The 27473-nt window shown below is 29.3% G+C and overlaps 1 protein-coding gene across 2 annotated transcripts in view; it reads right to left on the bottom strand.

Annotated features, from left to right (window-relative positions):
- Positions 1–27473, bottom strand: part of LOC107454008 (A disintegrin and metalloproteinase with thrombospondin motifs like) — a 218042-nt gene that overhangs the window by 111789 nt on the left and 78780 nt on the right. For both annotated transcript variants that reach the window (XM_043046467.3, XM_043046466.3), the window contains exon 2: positions 15056–15274. In XM_043046467.3, coding sequence (XP_042902401.2) covers positions 15056–15148 — 93 coding nt within the window. In that variant the 5' untranslated portion in view covers positions 15149–15274. The remainder of the gene's footprint in view (positions 1–15055; positions 15275–27473) is intronic.

Here is a 27473-nt window from a genome sequence, read left to right as displayed (position 1 = left end):
TCAAAGATTTGGTTAATTTAAGTTTTTGCGAAGTTAATGCTTCAAAACACACCTAATCTAATCCACTGTTGTTTTTTTTTTTTTAACATTTTGCAAACTACTTAGGAAGTATTTATCCAATATAATAATAATAATAACAATATAATAACAATAAAAAATAATGATGAAGCTATCTCCCACATTTTTAAGATTTTTTTCTTCCGAAATCGTTAATTATAAAATCCTTGAGGAATTCCCAGTTTTATCATGAAAAGTCAGAACAATGATATCTAATAAACAAAAGCCATAATCATTTAGATCGTCTTTCTTAGTTCTTTATTTATTTCTCCCTTTTTGTTCATTAGTCGCTATCAACATTTTTAATTCCCTAAATGATTCGCGCTTCTTTTCTCAAGATTCATTCAAATAATGTCCTTGCCAAAAACTCGATACAAAAGAGTAACTTTCTTAACGGAATCTTCCTTTTCAGTTGTACAATGAGAGGCGATGTCAAGGTTTCTGCGTAAAGTACAGTTTTATGTCCTTTTTACTTGAATGATCCCAAACAAAAATAACTGGAACAGAGTCAACAAATAACATGTTATTAATTGTATGCATCTTTTGTCTGGTTTACGAACAGTAATTTTTTTCCTACAGTATTCACATTCTTTATTTTGAAATATTGTAATGAATTATCAATGTATTGTATTTAATACTTAAATGAACTTTTTGAGTTTTTATTTGCTTGTCTAAAGAAACGCCATCACTTAATACACTACTTGAAATTTCTCCGTAAAAATTGTTAAATTGTAATTTATTTAATTTCTACTTTATATTCAATTAAACAGTCATTTAATCTTAAAAGCAGATGAAATTAAAACTGTTAAATGTGGGGGAAAAGCGTTTGTTGATTGTTTTTACCTAATGCGGTTTAACGACTAGAATTCTATCCGCGCCAACTAGGCCTACCTGTTAAAGTTATTTTGTTCGGAGCAACTAGGTATACATACTGAAGATGAGAGGACAAATCGGTCAATCTCCTGATCGCTTAAACAGGTGTTTGAATACCAGCGTTGATACCACAGTATTTCTTCCATTCCTTCAATATATGAAAAGTTTCTAGTTTCCAGTTCTTTTCAATCAGTGACCCTAGTAGACTATTAGGAAATGAAATTATCATTCACGCATAAATAGCGCAGCTCCCACACAGCTCCAATGTCCGTTTAAGTTTTATTTTACGGCTTAGAAACAATGATAATTGCAAATTGTTACGAAACCATATAGTTCTGTATTCACGATTTTTTAACAGTACCAGTTGCAAATAGTGGTCAAAATCGTAGTAAAGTTGTGGGGAGAGTAGTTACAGACCATGTCAACCGTCATCTATGAAAAGGTACCCCGACATAGAGTCGGGTTAACATGTCTTATATACTAGTGAATTGTAGTTGTAATTTTGTAGTGGTAGATACGCTACAGTACTCCCCCACCAGAATTATAGCTATGATAGAATTCGATGAATGGATGCCACTAGTTGATTCATTGCTGTTTTGTGCGAAGCCGGGAGAGCTGTATTAAGATCACCGTATTTCTTGAGTGCTGAATGTGAGAGGTGTATTAACTTCACGGTCGTAGTCGCTCCTCTGTTGCCGTTAGCAGTCGAGTAATCACAAGTATGCAAGCCGACGTTGTGTGTGATCGAGATGAGTCTGAGTAGCAACTGCGTGAGGATGTGTTTAATGATGCAGTCACAAGTAGCAAGTCAACTGTTCAATGTGGACCATCCAACGAAGTAGGCGTTACTGCCGATGTAGGCGTATCCAGATCAAAGTGGGCGTTTTTGCCAAGGTAGGCGTGTTCACATCACGTCCGAAGGTCACCAATGTGGGGAGAGTAGTTACAGACCATGTCAACCGTCATCTATGAAAAGGTACCCCGACATAGAGTCGAGTTAACATGTCTTATATACTAGTGAATTGTAGTTGTAATTTTGTAGTGGTAGCAAGAGTTAAGTTACAAAGATACGCTACAAAGTTAAGGAAATGTTCCCAACCATAAATTTTATTGTTAATTTGATGGATAGACTGCTACCGTTTATTTTGCCGTAATTTCAGAATGCAAATTCTATCAGTTTATTTTAAAAAAGAATAATATGCGGTTTTTGTAAAGTGTATGACATTGTCGTTTGTAAATTCACCTAATTCACAACTAATTCACCTCATTCACCTAATTCAAAAAGCCTAATTCACAACTTCGTTGAGAGCTCTTATCCCATTTGGCTCGAAATTTGTCTTAATAATATAGATCACAAAATCAATATTGTTCTGAGACTTAAATAACTCATGAACTAATAATTCATGATTAAATCAACAAAATTTAAATAAAAATAACGAAAGAAAACTATAAACTGGTGTTTGAGCAGACCACAACAGCAAAGGGCAGTTGCTTGTTGGAAGGCGTTGCCAATTTCCGGGGCTTAGTAATATTGTATATTTTAAAAATCAGTATGAAAGTTTTAATTCTATTTTCAGACGATTCCATTCCAGCTACAAACAATTAAATTTCACTCAGTATTTTTTATTAAGCGTGTATGGTTATTTCAACGAGTTACCATATTTTCTTTCCAATGAACTATGCCCAACAAAATGCATAATTAAAGAACCTTATATATTATGATGGTGAAGATGATAAATTTACCTCACAATAAATGCAGTTGAAACAATAGCTGTAGCTGGAACTTTCTGCCTCCATATTTTAACCTCAAGTCTCTTATTTTAACCAAAAATGCGAGCTCTATGCTGAATAAAGCATCTTATGAATGTAACCGATGCTAGTGACCAATGCCACACATTTGCATGAAGTTGAGAGAAGCATTCTTTTAGTGAAATTGATTTATAGCACCATCAAAGCAAATATCTTTTTCGTGACAGTTGAGTTGTTTAGAGAGCGCGAAGAACAAAAAGGTCAGTATTTTCATCAATTCATATTCGCTAGTGTCGATAGGCTTTTAGTTTTGTTAAAAGCAAATTTAAAGTAGTCAAAGAATGTCTCAATAAAATTTTATTGCTTGAGAATTATTCTTGTTTTGACGAAACTGCCTGCTTGGCAATCCTAAGTGACTACTCGATTTATTGGGATTTTTTTAGTTTTATTTATTTCCAAGTTCATTTTGCTTTTTTTTTCTTCAAATATCTGAAGAATTTTTCAAACTAAAAAAAACTTTTACTGATATTTCATTTTAATAAAAATGTTTCAACAGACTAGATTTATAAGGTATTTAAACAATAAATGAACATTTCTATTTTAGACTATAATTTATAACTTACTTTTTACAATCAGAACACAAAGCAGATGATACTCTGTCAGCATTAATTATATGTAGTATAGTATAAATTTTGAAATAAGATTAGTTTTGAAATAGATTAAATTTTGTATTTATTCATTAACTTTATCTAGTTTTTATTTCCTTTTTGTACGAAGAAAATAAAGCAAATTAAACTGAAATAAATAGGTTTTGTTTCTTTTTGCATCTTTATAGGTTTTTTGTCCCTGTTCAGAAAACAATGGTTAAAATAAACTTTTTTTGAGCAATCAGGTACGACTACGAACTGCTTAAAAAAATAATAGTGTTTAAAATTTTCTTTCTGAATATAAATTTTTTATTATTTTCCTTGAATTATTTTTCCGATTTTTAATAGATTTTCATAAAACAAATCATAAAGTTTTGTATTTATTAATTTTTCGGCTTCATTATGGATTTTTATGAAACGGAAATTATATGAAACGAGATTTAACGTCATGCAAAAATATAATAAGGTAAAAACAATGCACTAATAAAAAAGTTATAATATAGCTTGCAACTAATCACAATTAATCGAAGCTTCAAATATTATCGTTAGAGCAATTGTTCAATGAGAAGAGGATTGAACTAGTTAACTAAATTAGTAAAGTAAACGCTGTGAGAGAGAGATAAAATACTACCAAACGATCACAAAATAAATAATGTAAAAATCCAAGAATGTAAAGATCCAAAAATGTAAAGATCCAATAATTAGATCAAAAGATGTTGAGGGTGGTCCGTTTATTTTTTGAGCACTATAAAGTGCCAAAGTTTTAACCCCTTATTATTAACTTTACTTTTCGCGTATTTCACCATATCTCTGGAACTTTTTAAGCGAATAGAAATTTTTTTTCACACAATTATAAACTTCATTAATTTTTAATGGCGAAATACAAAGTTTGAGTGAAATCGAAGGAATAGTTTCAGAGAAATTGAATTTTTAAAAGATTGTAAATTTTAAATTCGATTTCTCAGTATTTTATCGACCGATTCCGACCGATCGACCGATTTCAAAATGATGCAAAAAAACTTTTATACTTCACAATTCAAAAGTTTTTTGACTGTTATTAAATAAAATAATAAAAGCCAGTGAATATTTATTAAACTTCATATTTTACTTGGAATTATCTTTGGATAAAAATTTTTTATAATTCCTGATGACATGAAAAATTTTATAATCTCCTGACCAAACCAATCGGGAACATATTTCCCAAATTGCGCTTATCCTCTATATTTTAGAATTCAGACATCCAAATCCATCTAAAGAAAAGGTATGATTCTATAAAATATTAAATATTTTTTTTTAAACTGAACTATATTAAACATTTCTTATAAATTGATTTCTTCAATAACTAAAATAATAGTATTTGCATTTTGGAGTAAATTACTTAATTTGTCATTTTCAGTCATTTATTGTATATGCAAATAAAAAAAAATTAAAAAAAAAAAAGGTTTTTTAAATTATTTCTGGCAAAATGTAAGGCAGTCCTATATTTTTTTAATCCTTGCTGGCTCTTTTTAGCTTCTCTGGAAATTTATACAGCTCATAGAAATAGCAGAAGTAGAAATTGATGACAGATGGCAGAATTTGTGCTAAGCTATGATTATTTATTTATTTTTTTGGCTGAAACAGAGGACTATGTTCTCAGCAAACATGCTACTGGTATGTTTTATCATATTTAAATTTTTTTTTTGTATAATTATTAGTACGAAAAAGCAAATAAAATTTCATTTCTGAATGATAACTTGCTATAGTTTGTTTTTAAACTGATAAAATTTTGCTCTATTTCGATACATAAAAGCAAAATATATACCATTTTCGTAATCAGTAAAACATTTTAAATAAAATAGGGTTCAGTTTCAAAAATTTTGCAATGCCCTTATCGTATGTTTTATCTTACATGTTAACTTCAATTTCCATCATCAATAAATTAGTCTTTTGCTAGTGAATAACTCTTTAAGTTTTAGTTTATAAAGTATAGTTATAAAGTTTAGTTATAATAAGTTTTTTAACTCTTAAAAAATCTATGTTAAGCGTAAAAGTGTTTTTTTATTATTTTTTTTATTTTTTTTTATTTATTTATTTATTTATTGATTATGCATTCGCATTTAGATTTCTGTTACTTTTGAATCTACTGTTGAAACTGAAAAAATTTGCTACAATCAGAAAGATATAGAATTTCCTGTTTCGTGTTATTAAGCAGTGTGTTACTGAAAGAAAAGTTTTCTGCTAAAAATTTGCAAAAATGTGGTGCAGTTGTTGGATTGCTTAAACAACTAAAATTATATACAAATTTTTAATAAAAATTAAAGAAGACATTATATGTCTTGTTCTTCTTCATATGTCCTTTTCCTTATATGGGTCATTCTCACGAAAACTGTCATTTTTCAGTTCATAAAATCCCGAAAAAAGTAAAGTGAATAAAAAGCTCTGAAACTTTTTATATTAATAGAAATATGTAATGGCATTATAAAGAAAGTATATATCCTATAAAATATACTTAATATTTAAATTAATTAATTTTTTAAATAATTAATTTATAATTAATTAATTTATAATAATTAATAATTAATTTAATAAATAAATTAATTAATTTAATAAATTTATTTATTAATTTTTCAAATTAATTAATAAGTAAATAAATTATTTTCGCCATTTAAAATGTTAGGGAATGACACTAATAGTGAGGGAATGATATTTTATTTTAATACATGTTTTTATCTAAGTTACATCTACCTAAAGTTTGAAAATGATAACATACTAAGTATATTTGATATTTATTATAATTTACTCTTATATATGTAATAGTTTTTACAGGTTTGGGAAATAAAATTGGCTGGCACGATTGAACAAAAAAAAATTTAATAATATACTCATCTTGAATCATTCCCTCACTTTATACACTAGTGAGGGAATGACGAATTCAATAAAATTTAAAAATAACACTTAGGCCTAATTAATTTCTGAAGTCAATCACATACAATTATATTTATACAAGAAAGCAACATATAATTATCCACTTTCTTGATGAAGTTGTATTTTATTTTACTCTAAAAAATGACATGAGGGAATGACAAATGTAAAAAATTTTACCTGGTTTGATTCATTCAAATTTATTCCACAGCAAGGCTTCTTTAAGTTGAAGATGGAAACATACTGCAATTTTGTTCTATGATGCCAGTTGTTAACTTCTGAAGTTTTTATTAAAATATTTTTATTCTAAGAAGATTGCAGGTGATAAGAACATTGTTGTGAGGGAATGACGCGAAACACTGGGGACAAAGTTTAAAATAGTGCTGCGTTAATATTTTTATCAGAAATTAAATTTAAAATTGATTTTCTGAATTCTATATTTCAGTATTCTTAAATAAAAAACACGAATTTGTAAAAAAAAAAAAATTTATTTCAGAAACAATTTTTTTCTTTTTTTAAAACAGTAGGGGGGACAAGTGAGGGAATGACATATTGGTATATTTTAATTACCTAAAATAAATAAAAAATAAAAATTGATAATTTTATTTTTATTTTTTTGTTAGCTTGCATTCTGAAGGACACTTTCCCTGAATTTTTTTTTTTTTTCGTAAGCTGTAAAACAAACATTAAATATACTGGGGACATGAAAATGACTGTTTTTGTGAGAATGACCCATATATCCTTCTCATTTAAAAAAAAACAAACAAACTCCGCATTAATAAATGCTACATTAAGAAAAATTTCTACTTTTTTTTTTTCTATTTCCCACTTATACCTGAAATCATCATGAATTACTTTACAAATGCTGCGTGTGTGCCCTCTTCTCAGGCTTTAATAAAATTAACTAATAATTCTTTATTAGTAGGTTGATGTTTTTGATTGTATTTCGTGTTTACTGCTTTTGGAATTTTACTTTGAATAAGATCCAAATGATCAAGGATTATAAAATGTTCACAATTATACCATGAAATGTGGGAGACAAATTCCCAAACAATTTTGTTAAGACATGGGATATTTTTATAGTACTTTTGTTCCAAATCACGATCCTAAGCAGTCTAAATATAATAGAGAAAATTATTATTGGTTAGAAATTGAGCTAATTGGCATATTTTTTAAACATAAATAGTTTTTCGACGTACATATATCGTAATGTTAAACTTTTATTGATGTACCAAACAATATTGAGTATGTTTTAATATGTAATGGCACGTAATGAAATAATGAAACTGTAACAACTGCAAACAATAAGTAATATAACTGTAAGTTAATCAGTATTCATAATAAATTTATAAATACTAAATGTGCCAAGTAAAATATTTAAATCTATCCAAATTTTATAGGAAATTCATCCTAAAACATGTTTTTAAAGGCAACCAAGTTGAGAATTACTTTGATAAGAAAAATATGCTTAGGATTGTGCTAAGCAGGTGTCAACCGATAGTTTTTATAATAGAATTATATATAGTTGCTTTATAGGAGAATTATTTGTTTGAAAACAAAATGTAAATATATCTCAGCTGATTTGGTATATTTAGTTTTATTTAACTTATTTTAGTATGATTTGAATAATTTGCACATATATGAAAATCTTTGCTGAGATATATTATAACACATAATAAAATCTGTTCTACCCTTATAAGCTTATGTAAATTAATTTACGTACATTATTAAATTATTTTTCATGCTTGAGTTGTTAATCATGCATTTTGGGGATTGTATCACAACATGATGTAACCGACAGCGATTCTAAAATCAAGATTTGTTTTCATAAACTTTAAAAAATATATATACTTCCATTTCCGTTTGTATAAAAATATTTCCTTTATTGTCTACGATTAAAACTAATTTACTTTCCTCTTAAAAAATGAAGGAAATACTTTCCCTTCCTGAAATGTCCGTCAAAAATATCTGAAGTGTCTTCAAACTATCATGAATATTTATGCAGTCGTAGAAGGTTGTGAATTTTTTATTCAATTTTAACGAACTCTTGACACCGATTTTAACTTCTACTCTTGTATACCTTTTTCTTGGCGTTCGTTTTGTTTATTTTTTCTTTCGTGTCCACATATGATCAGCGATCTACATCGGTCATGTCAATTTAGTTTGATAGATCACGCGTGAATACTGTTGAATGTAGGCGGTAATAGATATGGCCATTTATTTCAGACCCGATTGCATATAACGTCACATATTCGTCCATTTATTATTAATTAATAAAACATGGGTGAGATATATTTTTATTTTGGACATAGTTCAGAAGGTACTAGGAAGCAAGAGATAAGCGAGGACATCTGTCCCTGGCGTAATGTTAGAGAGGAGCACGTTTTATGAAATTTAATTCAAAATAAATTTCAGAATAAACTGTTTTTCTTTTTCTTTTTTTTTTTAATATCACCAGTTTCATCTGCAAACTAAGGGCTACCGTCTAACTTATTTTCAAATTTTTATCCAATTTGCCGTTAATTTAAGAGGAATGTTTTCTACTATCATTGGGCTTTGCGTTACTCAAAGGTTATTTTTTAAAAAAAATATATGTATAACAAATCGGCAATACATTGAGTGAAAAATGCTCTTAGAATGTTTTTTATTCTTATAAATGCTTATCACTCAATAAAACACAGTGAACGTGATAAAAAATATCTAAGTGGAATAGAAACTATATTAGTAGTATACTCTGTTAAATTTTAAACTGAATCAAAAATAACTTAAGTTATCAAGTTACGTTGTTATAAAAATATTCTATTTAAAGTTAAACAATTTCATTGCGTATAAAATTTAACAATCTAATGCCAAGTGCAGGGAGTTTTAGACAATCTTTTTTTTATATTTTATAATTGCCGTTGAACAGCAGATCTAAATTTAGGGTTTGCGACTACCGATGTTCAAATCCGTAGTCTTCAACTTCGAACCCAATCCAGAAGTCAAAGGAACTCCTGGATCAATTATCTTGAGAAATTTGCTTTTGTGGAGAACTGCTTGATGAAACTAACCCGCATTTGCTTTGCGTGGAGAGGTAAAGCACGAAAACCTCCCATGGTTAGGCTAACGGCAAGGGGACTCTAACCCCTGATCCATCCACCACTGAGGATATTATACGTCAGCACTGTGGTCAGTGCGAGCCGGGTGCGGAATTTGTAGCGACCAGTCATCGCTGGGATTCGAACCCAGTTCACCTCATTGGAAGGCAAACGCTCTATCCCCTGGGCAACTACAGTTCAGATAATGATTTTGAAGTGGTTCCGAAAAGTACCTCCCTCACTAATGCGAAGCTGTGCAAAAACTGTGTTTGTCCCAAAGTGCTGTAAACTCTACCTACCCCTCTGGTTCTGATTTGAAAAATAAATAAATTTGGCAAAATTGCACATTAACGATATCTAAAGAGAACGAACGATAAAAAAATGTCTTATAATTTCAGTAATATCGAGATTTCTTTATATTATATAACTATTTTCAAGTGCCTTTATTACTTCAGAGATTTCTCTCACTCAACGTAAATCTATGGTATAAAACATTCTGAAATTCGATTTGATGTACGGAAAAGAAAACCATGCACGAAAATCAATTAGATGCTTGAACCATAATAATATGAAAAAGTGCGGCAACTTTACGAAAATGAACCGTTATTATTTTTTCCAATTCAAATGATACAGCAGTATCGTATTTTAAAGTTTATAAAGTACGACAATATGGTTTAAACTAACGCTATATCAAGGTTTAATTTTTAACTCGTAAAGTAAAAGTAAGTTTAAAAATAGCGAATAATCTACAATTTCAATATTTATGCTATACTACTAGAAATTTTTCGGTAAAAATGGTCAAATAGTAATTTATTAATGGTCAAATTATTTAATGGTCAAATAGTAATTTGTGTTATTTTACCACATTCAACGAAAACAGTCGAATAACCATAGAAATGATGATATTCAAACTGTTAAGTGTAAGAAAAAACATTTATTGATTGTTCTTTTCTCAATACGGTTAAACAAGCAGAATTCGATTGCGCCAACTAGGCTAACCTTATAAAGCCATTTTGGTTCGAGCAGCTTGGTACATAGTGTCACCGAGAGGGCTAATCGATCAATCTCATGACCAGCTGAACAGAGGTTCAAATCCCAGCGTTGATACTATAATATTTCCTCTATTTTCTTAATACATGAAGGATTTCTAGTATCCTGCATTCTTCAATCTGTGACCCGATCTCCGATCTGTGAATTAGAAAAAGAAACTATCAATTACGCATAAATAGCGCAGCTCCGACATAGCTCCAACATCTGTTTAAATTTTATTTTTATGGTTTAAAAACTGTGATAAACTAAATGGTTACAAAACCGCATATTTTTGCATTCAAACGATTTTTTAACTGTACGAGTTGTAAACGGTTTCAAGACCTTAAAGTTAAAAAAAAAAATGTTCCTAACCATAAACTTTGAGGTTAATCTAATAGATAGACTGCTGTCGGTCATTTTACCGTAATTCCAGAAGGGAAATTCGAACAGTGTTATGTAAATTTAATTTTTTTGTAAGCGATACAATGCGTAGAGATGGATAACTTTTATAAAATCAAATAAAATTGAACATTCAGGTATCGAAGTATAAACGACCTCTTGACATCAATTTTGACTGGAAGTCATTCCAAACTCTCGCCCGTCGGCCTTATATTTTTTATTCCTCCATATTGCTTTCAACAAGGTTTGCGATCTGCATTAGTCATGTCATTTTAGTCAAAAATGATCATGCGTGAATTCACTTTCAAGCTTGAATGCTCGTTTGAGGCATTAAATAACGCTCTAAAGTGAAGAAGATAAATTATGCGTCAGACGCACCTGGGGATGAAATAGAAACATTGCGTTACATAAATTACGAAAGGTATAAATTTTAGTTGAAAAGGTGACAATTTTATACTTTTTTTTCTTCTAAATGTTGTGGTTGTGTGACAAACCTCTCTTTAAGATTCTATTGAGTTGGAACGAATAGGATTAGAGACACCAAAAAATTTTGCCATTTTGAGAAACTGATAGCTGGCATTTGATTTATACGTTTAATTTCAATGTTTTTTGCATTAGTTTCTTTTGCTCAAGAATTCGAAAACTTTTTTGCCTTATACTTGAATTTTCATTACAGGGATACTTTGTCTACACAAAAATTCTATCTAGTGTATGAATTGCTTATTTGAACATAGAAAAACAACCTTGAATTTAGAGGATTTCTTCTTCTTTTTTGATCATAGAATAAAAAGCATGCTTTAGAAGAAAGAGTAAAAATGATTTATAAGAACATGAATTTCGCCATATAAAATTGCGGTCTCTAAAACGATGTAAAAATTTTATACTTTACAGTTCGAAATTTTTTCTACTGTTAATAAATAAAATAATAAAAAACACACTAAATATTTACTGAAAGTTATATTTTGCATGAAATTATCCTAGGATACCCAAATTTTATAATTATGCACAAAACTTTTCCAATTCACTTGAAAATCTCGAGATATGGTCAAATACGCAAAAAGTGAAGTTAAAATTAAGGAGTTCAAGTTTTAAACCGATCTTCTGACCAAACTATGAGGACGATATTTCGTAGATTGCGGCTATCCCTGAGGATTTGTTTATCAAAAATCCAAATCCGCTGAAGAAAAAGTATGTTTATTCATAGAAATATGTTTTTGTGTCTGATTCCGTAACTTTAAATTATCATCTACACCAATTAATTAGCATATTTGAGGTCACCCCCTCGAACCAGTAAGATTGAGTCCTAAAACGTGAAGATCCGATCATTAGATCAAAGTTATTTAGGGGAGTCCCTTTATTTTTTTACGTATTGTATGTGGGGATGAAATGTATACATTGCGTTGCATAAATAACGAATAACATAAATTTTATTCGAAATGTGATTTCTCTATTTTTTTTCCTTCTCAATTTTTATGTTTTTAAGTTTGTATGACAAATCTCTTTTTAAGATACTATTGAATTGGAACAAATTAGATTATAATAATAAATTATTGTCATTTTCAAAACAAACTTAATATTTGACATTCATTAAAATTGAATCATATGATTTATATGTTTAATTTCTCGAGTACTTAATTAAGATTCTTTTATATTTGAGTTCAAAAATATTATTAATAAAACTTGAATTCTACATTAAAGTGATATTTTGCCTGTACATTAATCTCTTATTAATTATAAGCATCTCAACATTGAACAAAATTTTATTTAACGAAACGCTGTTGAAAGTTATGTAAAAATTCATTTGAACTAGAGCATTAAATACAATTCATTTAAAAATAGAATTTAAAAAAATTTGTCTGAGCAGAAAAAGTTAATTCTTCTGACGTTTGTTAATTACATTGCTTTAAAAATCTAATTTCTATCTTGAAGTCAGATTAGATAAATTGAAGCAGATATGATGTTACGTGAACAAAGCATTCTCCTCTAAGGCAATGTTTTAAATTGTTGCATCGATTATAAAATCTATGAAGTTTTTTTTTATAGAATTTATCAATCAAACTTTTTATTTAACATACATTTTACTTAAATAAGCCTATTTTCGTCTGAAACATAATAGCAAAAAATAACTGAATAAGTTTAGTTGATGATATCAAATATTCACAATCTAAAAAATTGCGAAATTAAAAATAAACATTTTAATTCGATGTGATTTAAGCTTATTAAATCTGCGAAATAAGGTCATAAAAGTAGTTAAGAAACAAGTGATAGCGTAAATAATTTATTCCACCAAACTAATATTTAGTTCATGCAGCTACATTTTATTGAAATTCTTGTATCTCTTTTTTCTTCGATAAGTGGAATTTCTTAGGGGTTCAGAAAGGGAAAGTTCTTTTTTTTTTCAGTGAAAGTGCTTCTTATCGCTTTTCTGACTTATTTACTTGGGGGCTAATGCCGGGAAGGAAGAGGCAACCAGTTTTTCCACTTCCTTTAAAGTGAAAGCTAACATGAGAACGAATACTGATAATGAAATAACCCACATTTCTAATTTTGAAATCCTTGAGGAACGTGGCAAAAATTTAATACTTATAAAAATGCCCATTTTTTTGTTTGTTACATATACCGAATTAATAATTTTTTTGATAAATAAATTAGTAAGTTAGTCTTTTTTTAACATAAAATGGTTCATTTTTTTGAGCGAAAAAAAATTCCATTTCGTTATGAATTTGTTAAATGATAAGAGCATTAGAGGAATAAAAAATTCTTAGTTTCTACTCTTAAAAAATATATTTATTATAAGTCGTATTAAATTAGCCATTTTTTGAACAACTCTTGTATAATTAGAGATAACTGTGTTTGTTGCTGTTCAAAATAATAAAAGTATATTTTATTCAGAACAATTTTTTACCAAAAGAAGAATTTTACTGAATGTATTTCATTGCAATTCCCTATTGATGCTTCTAATACAAAAGTTAACCATATTTTAATAGTTGAAAATACAGCTACTTTTTCAAAAATGCTAGCAAATATATTTTCCTTTCTATACTAGTTGGAACTCACTACAACAACGATTTTTGATACGGAACTGTCTGAATAAATCATAGTTTCTTTCGGATATATTTAAATTTATTTCTTGAAAGTTATAGTTCCTGCGTTGATGTTGGTTAATTTTTTACTCAGAAAACTTTATAATTATAATAAAAAGAAAATATAGGTAATCTTTATGAATTTGCATTACATCAATAATTATAAAACTGAGATATGTAAGATACCCAGATTTTTGTAGGATTACAATAACTTTGCTAGTATGCAAAAAACCTTTTGTTTTCAATGTGGATTTAAAATGAAATCGTCTGAACTGTGACATCCTCCCCCTTACCACCGCGAAGTCACCGCACTCCAGTAAAAAAAATTCCCCTTTCACTTTATATTACCCTTCATATGAAGGATAAAAAATTGATACTAAATAGGATTAAGTAGGATAAACTACATTGGATAGGATAAATTGGATGTAGAATAGCTATACATTGGATGGAGGATAGCTATACATTGGATGTAGGATAGCTATACATTGGATGTAAGATAGCAATACATTGCGAGACAATATTAAGTACAACTAAAAACAAAGTCTGGTGATGCGTCATTTTCAAATCAAGTCATGAATATTACTTGAGACTCGTTCTAGTTTCCTTTTACTCGTGTTTTTCACACGGTAACGATTCCCGAAGAAAAAAAAAATCCTAATCACTTATTATCCGAAATATTTGTAAAATAAATCCTGAAAAAAATCCGAATAGGGAACGTTATTTGTGTTGGCAGTCACTAAGATTATTTTAATGAAGACAATATTAGACGAGTCTGTACATATTATTTCATTTTACAAGGTAATCGGCTGTTTGTCATAAATAAAACTTGATGGTATGCCATTTCTTAACCAAGTAATGAGGATAAGAGTACTAGTTTTATTGCACTTTTTATTACCCTCATGTTTTTCTCACGGTAATAATTCCTATTAAAATCTGAATCACATAATAAAAAGCAATGTGAGTTCATAACGAAAGACAGATTGGTTTGTAATAAGAGATAGCTATTCAAAAAAAATTAGATCAAGTTATGCAACATTATCACATAAAATTAAAGATTTAATCCATCAAAGTACGTAAAAATGAACGGAACAAAGGGAAACGGCGTTTTTTATCCACATATATTCAAGTCATTAATACAAATCTGCCATAAGTACTCATCTTGCTATTCTTCATTGTTGAATGTTATTCAAAAAGACATGGACTGATATGCATTCACTGAAAAGTCATTGTAACTTACTTTGTTATTGTTGACAGGTGATGAGATTGCACTTTCAACCCATAACAATACCAATGAGGTTGTGAGGATCCAGAAAGGGAGGAAGAAATGCATTGGACCAGGGATTAAGGTCAGAGGAGAAGAGAAGGAAAGGGAAAGGCCACCCCTCAAAGCTCGAGGAATCCGTTATGGCGGCTTGGTAATTCCACACTTTCCTAGAATGTTAACACTTCCTTGTACCTGGAAGGAAAAAAGAAGTCGAGGCTTAGAAACTATGACCATTTTAATATAGAGACAGAAAATAAAATGAAAACCTTACAAGGGATAACACATTCAGAAAAATTGCTCCATACACTGTTAAAATTTTCATTTTAAAATTACGGTAAAATAACCGGCAATGGTTTGCCCTCCAAAACATTGCTAAAGAACAATTTAATCTTTACGGGTTTGAAACCATTTACAACTAATATGGTTAACCATTTACAACCAGTATAGTTTCAAAACCATAAAAAAGAAATTTAACGGACTTTGAAGGAACAGTGTCGAAGGGAACGAGGAAATATTGTGGTGACAACGCTGAGACTCGAACCCCTGTTCTGTTGGTCATGAGATTGACAAATTAGCCCATACGGTTATAATATATACCCAACTGCAAGAAATTTAGTTTCCTCATTAGGTGGACTTAGTTAGTGCGATAAAATTCTGGTTGTTTAACCGTATTAGATAAAAATAGTTAATAAACGGTTTTTCTCTCAGTTAACAGGTTGAATACTATTTTTATGGTTATTTGACTATTTTGTTTGAATATGGTAAAATGTCAATTCAATAAATTGTTATTTAACAATTTTTTCCGGTAAATTTTTAACAGTGCAGTGAATCCCTAATATCAACCGTAATTTAATCGTAGACCGTAACCTTAAACCGTAATTTATTGCAAAGTAAATAGAGTGCTAAATTGAACCATACTATATCACGTAATTAAGTTTAAGAAGTTCGATACTCTGGCTCAACTTAGTACCATAGTAATGTTGCGGACAATTTTAATGATAATTTGAAGGGAAAAAAATCGCTCTAAAATCTGTAACAGCCTAGTGAATGCTGGTAAACTTAAATTTTAAGCATTTGCAGAATAAGTATAAAACTTTACCCTTTTTTTACATAATAACAAAATAATTTTTTATGAAGTAAATCAGTTTTAATTATTAGAAAACATTTAAGTGAAACTTATGAGTTCAAATAATTTGAAGAGTACAGCCAATTTAAGATTATTTTAGCAATAAATAAATTATCTAACCTTTATAAGCTTTTATATTAATTTTTATACAAGGAAAGTTTTAAGAGCTTAATCCGTTAATTTATTAAATTCTATGATTTAACTTGAATTTTAAATATTTTCAAAATATTAAAAAAATTTCAATGGCATAAATTGTTTTAATACTGCAATCAATTATTTCAAATTCATTTTATTTTACAAAAAGAAAGACAGCTTTTTTTGCACCTTAGAAAGTGTTTTCATAGTTCTATTCGCAAACTTTATGACATTTGATTAGAAAACAAGCTGATAATAGTAATAATAGAAAACTTTTCTATCAGTTATTTAACGAATATTTTTGACTTATAAGCAAGAGGAAAGAATTTATAACATTCTCTACTGAATTGTTAGACTAAATAATAAAATACCCAAGTGCACAATAAATGAAAAAAAAATTAATGACATGAAAAAGCTGTTAGATTATATTCAGGTTGACACTAAAATTTTGTACAAAAATGGAGTATTTTTGCACAGGTTTTTGCATAAGCAGTGTTACAAAGCGCAAACTCCCTGATAGAGAATATTAACATAAATTGTTTATCTGAATTATTTATTCTTTATATCTTTTTCACTCTTAAAATCGTATGAAGAAGCCTTTTTGTTCTCAAAAATTGTTTTTAAACTTTAAATACATATTTTCGAGTTTTTTTTTAAATCATAAGATGAGAGAATCACATAAATCAAGACTTTTTGACTTTAGTAACTATTTACTTAGTTGATATTAAGCCCATAAAGTAAGCAAATTTATAAATAATTAATGAAAAACTTTTTTGGCAATTATAATAACAACGAATGCAAAAATAAATTTATTTTATAACTCAAAAATTAATCTTCGGTTGCTTTTAACATAAAAAAATGAATGTTTTTCCATCACACATTTTCTTAAATATCACAAAACTAAATCAAGACACCTAATATATTTATGATATTTCTGCATAGTGTATAGTTTAAATAACCCAAAACTTAACAATTATATTAAAAAATATTTCCCAAAAATTCAAAATAAACCAAACTGCTAGAAATATTTCAACATATTAAAGATAAAAACTAAATTTTTCAATTTGAAAATTGTATTTATGAATTGGACAATATCTTGATTCATAAAAATCAAATTATTTTAAAATGTTCTAACAGAAAATCCATTAGCTATCTACTTTACTCATTGAAAATGAATTTTTACTAGAGTTTAATTAACAGGTTATCAAATATTTACCTGATATGCAATTAAAATAATTTGGTTGTAGAAAATAGAATGATATTATACGTGTATAAAAGTTTGAAGCGACGTTATTTTTATGCTCAATAAGTATTTGCTTAAAAATACATAACTTTCTAATGTCCTTAAAAAGTCATTTTTTAATAATTTTTATATTATTTATATTATTTTATTATTTTGTGATAATTTTTATAAGGCGATATTATTCAATACACTGAAAAAAAATTTAAAACCATTTTTGGTATTCAGGTAAACTAAATAAATTTTTAAATGCAGAATTTTTGGTTAGGGTGCAAAAGTTACATAAAATTAACAAAATAACAATTGTTTCAAAGAGTTAGTGCAAATATATTATTAAAAATGGGCTACTCTTTTAAACGATATGCCTTTGCAATGAAGCCATAAATTGAATCTAATGAGCATGAAAATATGTGTTGTCAGTAAACAAACAGAAAATTAATAATAAATATATAAAACCATGAAAGCGAAAAAAATAAATAAAAGCATGACTATGTGCACTGTAAAAAATATTAGTTAACCTCAAAATCAAAAAAAGTGATAACTCTGACTATACAACAAATTTTTTTTATAGTGTACTAAAAGACATTTACAGTCGATGATAGAAAATAAAATTAAAGATTAATAGAAAATCACATTCTTTGCAAAAACCATCGGATAATAAAAGAAATTTATTTGTAAATGATCGAAGTAAACTAACTGTAAGTTTCTATACTTATTTTATTTATCAATTGTGTTCGAATGGAAAAAAATAATGAATGCTAAAAGAAATTTATTTTATTGCTAATAAGGAAAATTATTGCTTCGTGTCAGTCTTATCATAATATTTTCATGATTTAAGCGCAAAAAATTAAGTTTATTTGTGAGTTAAAAATGATTAACAATATTAAAGTAATATAAAAATCATCTACTTAAGACTTTTTACGTCTACTTTTTTTTTACGTGGGACAGATATATCATAAAACACTCGTGAAATATGTGGTTTATTAAATCTTTTACGCTCTTTCGGCGACATTTACATACGTGATCCTTTTAAAAAATAGATAACAAAGATACAAAACAACCTGAAGGTAATTAATTAATATACAAGTAACATATTTTATGTTTACGCATGTCTCGTTGTTCACTTTTTTTAAGAAACAGAATAAATTATTTGCTTTGTTTATCTATAGGCTACTTCTTTGAAAAAAAATTTAATTCTCTACTTTCTGTTGAATTGGACAAGAATCACAAATCTTAGATAAAACACTTATGTTTTTAACACAAGTTGTTACCTTTAGAATACGTTTAACCAAAACATTTTTATAAACCCTTTTTCATATTATCATTTTTTAATAATTTTTATTTATTAAATAAGTTGCTATTTTAGATTAATGAAATTTTTATCGTAATTAAATGACCCAAAAATTATAACTCTTTATAGTGAGAAAGACGGAGACAATTAAGTTTAAAGATAAATATTTTCATTTACTATTAAATTTAATTTCAATTTATTGAATATATCCGATATAAATTATATCCAATTAAAATTTATTGTATTTTTACACTGAAACAAGGAAAAAATTATTTGTTCTAATATAATGATCTGAAAAAGTTATTTATTTTTATAACTGTGAAAGTAGACGAAATTTTATATAAATGATTAAATTTTAAAAATAGTAGTGATGATTAAAAATATTTTTGATGATTGAAAAGATTTTGATAATTAAAAATGTAATGCTTTTACCGGTATTATTTAACTATAGGCAACATAGTACATAAGGTTTGTTTTCGAAATTACGAAATGAATAATTTTTACTTTCAAAAGATATGTGTTTCTTAAGCAACAATTTAAAATTTTTCAACTAATCTTTGCTCCTTGTAGGTTTCTTTTTTTTCTTCTTTTTTGTTCAACAAAGAAATTTTTATTTCTACTAGTTTTTAATAAAAGATCTATAGTAAAAATGGCAAGTGTAATATTACATTTGTTTTTTGTTTTTTTCAGTGTTCCTGAATTTAATTTGGTTTCAACCGTGAAAAGCATAGTCATTATGATGCTGAATAAATACGCAAAAAAATTCCTGACGGTTTTTAGAAAAAGTTTTATAAATCACCAAACATTTGTAACATAACTTTCAAAAAAATAGAGCAAATAATAACGACATTCAGATTATTTTACTCAGTTGTTAATTGCCCTTATTATTAAACAAAATGTAGTAATCTTAAATCATTTCATAATTGGTATATTTGTATCTTTTTTTGAAATTTTTGGGAATATTAAACGATTTAGAAATACTTGAGAAAAAAAGCATGTCTCAATAACTAGACAATAATAGCCAGTAAAGAAACATACACATAAATTAACATAAAATATAATTTATGCTATTTTCTGTGTATATCTTATACCCGAATTGATTATATAAAAAAGGATTTTGGAGGGGGGGGGGTAAAATAGTGCTGATACGCATGACAACATAAAATGTTTATGATGACTAACTATAAGTAAGCCTTATCTTTATAAATAAAGCAAGATTTTTATATATTTACGTGTGTATACATGACTCTTGTACAATCTTATTCATTATTTACATTATTAAACATAAAATCTGGTGTTTATACTTTCAAAGTAACTAATTGTCTACCATAAAACTCTCTCCACCCACCGGTTCTCTCACTACATACCAAATTTGACCGGTACCAAATACCGGTACCAAAGAAAGAGTTTTCCATTGAATTTGATAAATATTTAATAGCCAAGCGGTGACTCAGAGGAGAGAGCGTTCGCCTTCAAATAAGGTGACCAGGTTTGAATAACAAATGTGACTGCTTGATACGAATTCTGCTCCCTTGCTCTGACATAAAATATCCTAAGTGGTGTACGGATCATGGATTATAATCCTTTTGCCATCTAGCTAGCCATGAGGATTTTCCTCTTTGTGTAACTCAAATGAGGGTTAATTCAATGAAAAATCCACTTCAATTACTAGTTTGTCCCACTGCTTGATCCAGGACTTCCTTTGTCTTTTTTGGTTGAGCTCAAAACTACGAGGTTACGGAGTTGAACAGTGATAGACGTAAACTCAAGATTGAGTCAGCTGTTCAACGCCGGTTATAACATAAAATAAAATATTTATTAATATGTAGGATTTGCCAGCTTGCACTTCTAATCAATCAGAAATGAATTTTATCGTACGCTTTTATGAATTATTTATCTCTGGTTTTCTCACGTGTTTCTTGCATTGATTCCTTAAAGGAGTGCTTCTAAAAACTTAAATAACGGGAACTCAATTGGATCTAAAAAAATAAATTTAAAGTTATTTATTAAGCTATGGGAAAAATAAGTGAAATTCTGAATCTGAAATTTTAAATGTTACTATGTGCATAGTTAATATTTCTTTTGGAGTTGTGAATTACTGACTTATAGTAAATCTAGTAGTATGAAGTCGCACCGGAATATACAACAAATAATAATTAAAATAAAGATTGTGTTTTAGATGCCATGGAGTTGTAGTTTAGTGATATTAGGGTACTTATCTGCTTCGAAGGGTGTTAAAAAAAACTATCCACACAGTACCGATATTAGGCACCTATATTGATATAGTAATGTTCTCACTCTTACAAGTTCAATACCAGTAGCCTTTAATACCGCCTTTAATTAAGCATTACTGGCATTAATTATGGTTTGTCGATATTTTATGGTCATCAAAATAAGCTAATAAGAATAAATTAATCATGTTCAAAAGTTTAAATTTACACGAGCCTTAAACCTTATTTTTTCCCAGTTACACCATATTTCATGCGTGCTCTTTTTTTCCAATTTGAAAAAAACCCAGGGAAGAATTTAGGCATAAAATATTTTGTGGAAAAAAATTTTTGTCTTAAAAAATTAATTAACTATAAGTTTAAAAAAAAGCAGAAAATAATTTTAATTTCTTTTTGGGTTGTCGGTAAATATTTTGAGTAAACTGTTTTTACTTTCATGTATAGAAAGTTTCAGACTCTAGTAATCAGTTTCAAAGTTATAGCTGAACTTAAAAAATGTTCAAGGCGTTATTCCGATGAATGGAGGCATTATTCGAGTAAAGTGTTATACCTCTGAATACCTTCTCAAAAACATTATTGTCAATTTTCAAAAATTGGTGGAACATTAATTTTAAATAAAATTTGTTTGAGCTGTAAAATAAAATAAAAATGATTTATTCTAGGTTCTCCATTATAATAAAATCATATCTTCATTTGCATTTTAAATATATTTTTCTTTCTTTTCTTATTGCATTGCCTTATAATTGCTACTCTCTTTTCATGAGACTTTACTGAGGAGAATGAACAATTACATGTTATACAATAAAACTAATTAAAGGTTTAATATATAATATAATTGCACTTCAAATTTTTATAAAATGAAAATCGTTTTGAAAAAATAAAGACATGAGAGATGTTTAGAACAAAATGGGTAAAGGCTCCTCTGATTATTTTAAACTTTTGTTACCTCTCTCATTTTAAAATATTTAGCCCCTTCCTCTCTTTTTTCTTTAATCCAAAAAAAAAGAGTGTAACATTTACAAATACCATAAATATAAGCATGGTTTTAATAAACATAATTTTGATCAAAAATCAAAACTCAAATAAATCAGTACATTAGGTTTTTAATTTTCATAATATCCTCGTAAATAAAAGTTTTTAGTCACGGAGAAATAGGTTTTTTAATTATGAGTTTATGCACGTCGAACAACTAGAGTCCTGGTGGCTCAGCGGAGAAAGCGTTCGCCTTCCAACGAGGGGAACCGGGTTCAAATACCAGCGATGGCTGGTCGATACGAATTCCACACCCGGCTAGCACTGACCACAACGCTGACGCAAAAATATCCTCAATAATAGACGGATCACGGATTAGGGTCTCCTTGCCGGCAGGCTAACGTTTGGGAGGCATGGGACGGCAATAACGGCATGGGAGGTTTTCGTAGTTTTCCTCTTCATGCAACGAAGATGCTGGTTAGTTCTATCAAAAAGCTCTACATAAAGGCATATTTCTCCCATTACTTGATCCAGGAATTCCCTTGTCTTCTGGATTGGGTTTTACAGTACAAGGTTACAGAGTTGATTATTGGTAGTCGTAAACCTAAAAATTGGGTCGGTTGCTCAACGACAGTAATAAATAAACATAGAAATAACTAAAATTGTGTATTGTAGGTAAATTTAAATAAAAATTAACGTTATTATTCATTAGCATGATAGTATTGTTGTTAATTTTAAAACATTAACTTCCTATTATATCATATATGATTGCAGCGCAAATTACCGATTTATTTATATAAACACGGACGTAGGTCACCCAAAGCGAAACGTAAAACGGCAAGTCTTTAACGCCACGGTATGTTTCAAAATGACAGTGTAAATTTGAATATTGTTTAGAATATTGATGAATAAAATTATAAAAAAACTTGTTTTCTCATATTGAAGGATCATTTGTCACCGTTGATCGAAATAATTTAAGAGAAGCCAACTTGAAACAAAGGGTCAAAAGAAATATTTTGTTAAAGAAATTTCACAACCTGTATCATGGTTAACCTTACCTTCTTCATTATTGTCAAATATATATTTCTTTTTTTAAAAAAAAATTTGATGACATCACACTAAAGCTATCCACTGCCCCTATTTTTCAAGCATTTGGATTTAAAATTTTATAGACTATACCCAAAAGCTATCACTTTCATATGACGTAAGTTTTAAGGAAGTCAAAACTCATGAAGTGGACCAACGGAATGGGTTTTTCATCACTTCAACATTGGAAAGTAATCGCTGACCTTTACCTATAAGTCAAGGCAATAAATTTGCAGCTTTATACCTTGAAAAATCAATTTTGTTATCAGTAGAAAGCTACTAAAGGCAAACAATTTACAAGGATGTAGAAAAAGAATGAAATCTTAGACCTTTATTTGTAAGGGTGTTAACTGTCTGGTAATCTGTATTCATTCTTACGGTAAAAGAGATAGTGTTACGCTTATTAAGAGAATACTAGCAATATTCATCTCACGTTTACAAGCTCTTGAAAAGTAGACCATTATGCAAGTTGATTTTTATTCTGGGAAAGTACGCTCAAGGAAAACGTTATGGTTGCCAGAAATATTATAATACCTATAACGGTATCAGTGCCGTATTAAATACAGTTTATGGTGTAGTTAGTGCTGCGTTAGTGGTACGTTTGTCACGTTAATTGACTGCCTTATTTTTAAGATCTATTTTTTGAACAACTCACTTTCCTTTACTGATCCTTAATAGTTTCTACTAATTTAACTTCTTTACTAATCTAACTAGTTTTTTTTTACTATTTGACTAATTACTTTATTGTTCCTTTGCTAATTTAACTACTTTCCTTTACTAGTTTCATATTTTCTCACCGACAAAATAAGAAACTGCACTGTAAAAAATTCCGGACCAAATTACGGTATGAAGTACCGGTATTCAGGGTACCAAAACTATCCACGAAATTCATTTTTACGGATAAAAAGTCTTTACCGAAACATGTTACGGATAAAAGCCATAATTTTTACAGTAATAGTTCAAGTAAAATAACTAAATCCCTCGAATTAAATTATTACAGTAAAAATTACGGTATAATATTTTACGATAAAGATGTATTTTACGATAATATGGATTTCTAACGGATGCTGGACTCAAAGTGCCATTACTTATAATTTGATCTGGACAGTGTGCTGACGTTGTGTCAATGTCGTTGTGTTGTGCTGATTTTGGACAATGTTCTTTACAGTGTACTGATTATTTAGATTTACTAATTATTATCATTTATTTATCTAGTTTCAGTTTAAATCTTTAAATATTTTTTTCTGAAATTGTAAAAAATTCTTTGCATAATTATGAGAATAGAATTTAAGAAAGCAAGAGTCTATTTAGATGTAATGTGAATTTTTGAAAAAATTATTCGTATTTTTATATGGGTCTTAAATTAGCCCTAAATCGGGCTCTTTTAGCTAGAGTCCTGTACTTGTAAAGATGTAAAAATAAGGTATTAAGTTGTATCGCAATAATTAAGAAAGGATTTTTTAATTAGCATTTTTTATAAATCTTTCTCTTTTCCTGCTCCACGCACAGCACTGATTAACATCGTCAATGATTCTATTTTGCAAAAGAAAAAGTTTGCGAGGTGTCTGCTATTAAATTATTAAATTGAAAAATATTGTGAATACTTATAGACCCGAGTTTCATCTTAAGAGATTACTTGGAAGTAATATGATTTCATAAATTATAAATAGGACATTGTTCTTCAATTTCTTGGTGGCTTATTTAGATTAATAACTCTCATTAATAATTAGATCATCAGATCAGATTAAAAATCTTTCTTAATGTTAAATTCCTGATTTCACAGGTTAACTTGTTTTACACTATATTTATTGCTCCCAACTTTTCATGTTTGCAAGTTTTTAACAAATTTAATTATTTAAGTTTTTTTTAACTATATTATTTTTTTTAAGTGCATGGCTCAATCTCAAGGACAGTAAAAGTTAGTTTATTTCAAAAGTTTAACTGAAAACACACGTAAAATATTTTACTTATTTATATACTTCTTGATAAAAGTTTTCAAAGAAACTTTAGTTTCATTTTTGGACTAATTTTTTTAAATACTGTTCTGTGGTAAATGTTAATTTTAGTTAAGTTGAATATTCAAATTGATTAAAAATTTCGTTTAAACATTTTAAATTTTATGAAGAGGAACTAGGTTCCAAATTGTGCACTATAAAAAATTCACGGTAAAAAGTACAAGCACTCAAGGTACAAGTGCTTTTTTTCCCGTGAAATCCGTTTACCGTAAATTCCATCCCTGCATTTAATGGCCGAGACCGCTGACGTGTGCGTAGAAATGTCAGTGTTAACAGATAAGTAACATCACGTGAAATAACAGCAAGCATGTATGCGGGTGTCAAATAAACGTGTCCGTTAGGACAGTGCAGCGAAATTTAGCTGTGATGGGATATGGCAGAAGACTGACTCGAGGACCTTTACTAACAGCACGACACCACATTCAGACCCTCTTCTGGGCTCATGACTATATTGGTTGGACCCTAGACGACTGGAAAACTGTAGGTTGGTTAGATGAGTCACGATTTCAGCTGGTCAGAGCAGATGGAAGAGTTGGAGTGTCGTGTAGACCCCACGAAGCCATGGACCCAAGGTGTCAACAAGGTGTTGTTCAATCTCGTGGTTTCTTCGTAATGGTGTGAACTGCTTCTTCATGGCATAGACTTGGTCCTAAGATCTGATTGTAACGATCATTGATGGGAACTGGTTATTTTCAGCTACTTGGTGACCCCTTGAAATCATTCATGGACTTTATGTACCCAAACAATGATGGAATTTTCATGGATGACAATTTGCCTTATCACCGGGCGTTAATTATTCGCAACTGGTTTGAGGAATTTTTCTGAACAATTCTAGCGAATGATTTCGCCACATAGATCACCCGACATTAGATATAATCAAGAGATCGGTTCGTGCACAAAATTCTGCACTCGCAACACTTTCGTAATTAAGGACAAGCTGCATGCATAACTGCATGGCTGCATATTCTTGCAAGAGACTTCTAACCTCCTGTTGAGTCCATGTAACGTTAAGTTGCATGCTACAGGAGGTCCGACGAAGGTTGCATGCTACAGGTTGTCCGACGAAGGTTGCATGCTAACGTTAAGTTGCATACTACAGGAGGTGCACGAAGTAGCATGAGTCGCATGCTACTTCGTGCTGCAGGAGGTCTGACATGATATTAAGGGGTACCCCATGACTTTCGTCCCCTCAGTGAAATAAAAAGAAATAACCATTAAATATTTATGCTATACATGCATGATAGAGCGTTACAATCATTGAAGTTTCAATGCGTAAAACAGTGGTTCCAAAATTTGGAGAAAAATGGGTTAATAGATGGCATGCTTCCTTTTTACAAGTGTCCTCATCTCACAATGTGATTTCATATTGGAATTGCAGCCAGCTGTTTGTGAGATTTAATCTTTTATCTCTCGCGTTTTTCAGACGTAGATGATTCAAGGAAGAGGGTTGTGACTAATACCAATTGCCCTCTTAACAGTATTCCAGACATGCTCAATAAGGTTCAGATCTGGTGATCATGTTGGTCTATCCATGTGTCTTATCATCTTCCCATTCTAGAAAAATCGTTGCTTAGACGAACTCTACGTAATCTCTCTTTGCGGTCTATTAAAATGAAATCACTGACAACTGCACCATTAAAAAAGAAATTGGACATTTCTCAGATATCGTTTTTATACTACGTACCAGTTACAGTGCTCCTCTTGCGGATATGAAGGCTTGTAAGGTCATTTAAAATTATGCCACCCCCTGACCGTCACTCTTCCGTTACCATAATAGTCGATTTTTTTTAATATTGTGGGACTGATAGCGAATCATGTTTCCCTACAAATAAAAGTATCTCAGGAATTAGGAGTTCGGCTCAAGCGGGACTCATCAGTGATAAAAACATTTTCTCATGCTCTATGCTTCACATGCTCTATGTTCTTTGCACTTTTGTATTTGCAATTGTGGCCAAATTCAAACAGCAGGTCTTCTTCCAGACGACCCTCTCTCCTATAGCCATCTGAAAACAGTAACACTTGCAAGTTTGATGTAATTGTATAAGTCGTGAAAGAGCTGAGACGCTGTAACTTGTTGCGCTTTGTTAAAATGGACAATAAACGATCTTCCTTAGGAGCTGTAGCTTTTTGCCGACCTTTTCTAGTCCTTTCTTGATAAATTCAGAATTTTGAATTTTTTTTTTCATAAGTTGGACACAGAATCGTTGAAAATATTATTGTAACATTAATTTTGACTCGAGTTACTACCCATGATTCATCACCTTTTTCTAATGTGTAAACATGTGTAGTTACAAATTT

The sequence above is a fragment of the Parasteatoda tepidariorum genome, chromosome 8 (assembly GCF_982258835.1).
Source record: "Parasteatoda tepidariorum strain Cologne lab strain chromosome 8, Ptep-v5.0, whole genome shotgun sequence".
Lineage (NCBI taxonomy): Eukaryota > Metazoa > Arthropoda > Arachnida > Araneae > Theridiidae > Parasteatoda > Parasteatoda tepidariorum.
This window is presented reverse-complemented; position numbering and strand designations above follow the sequence as displayed.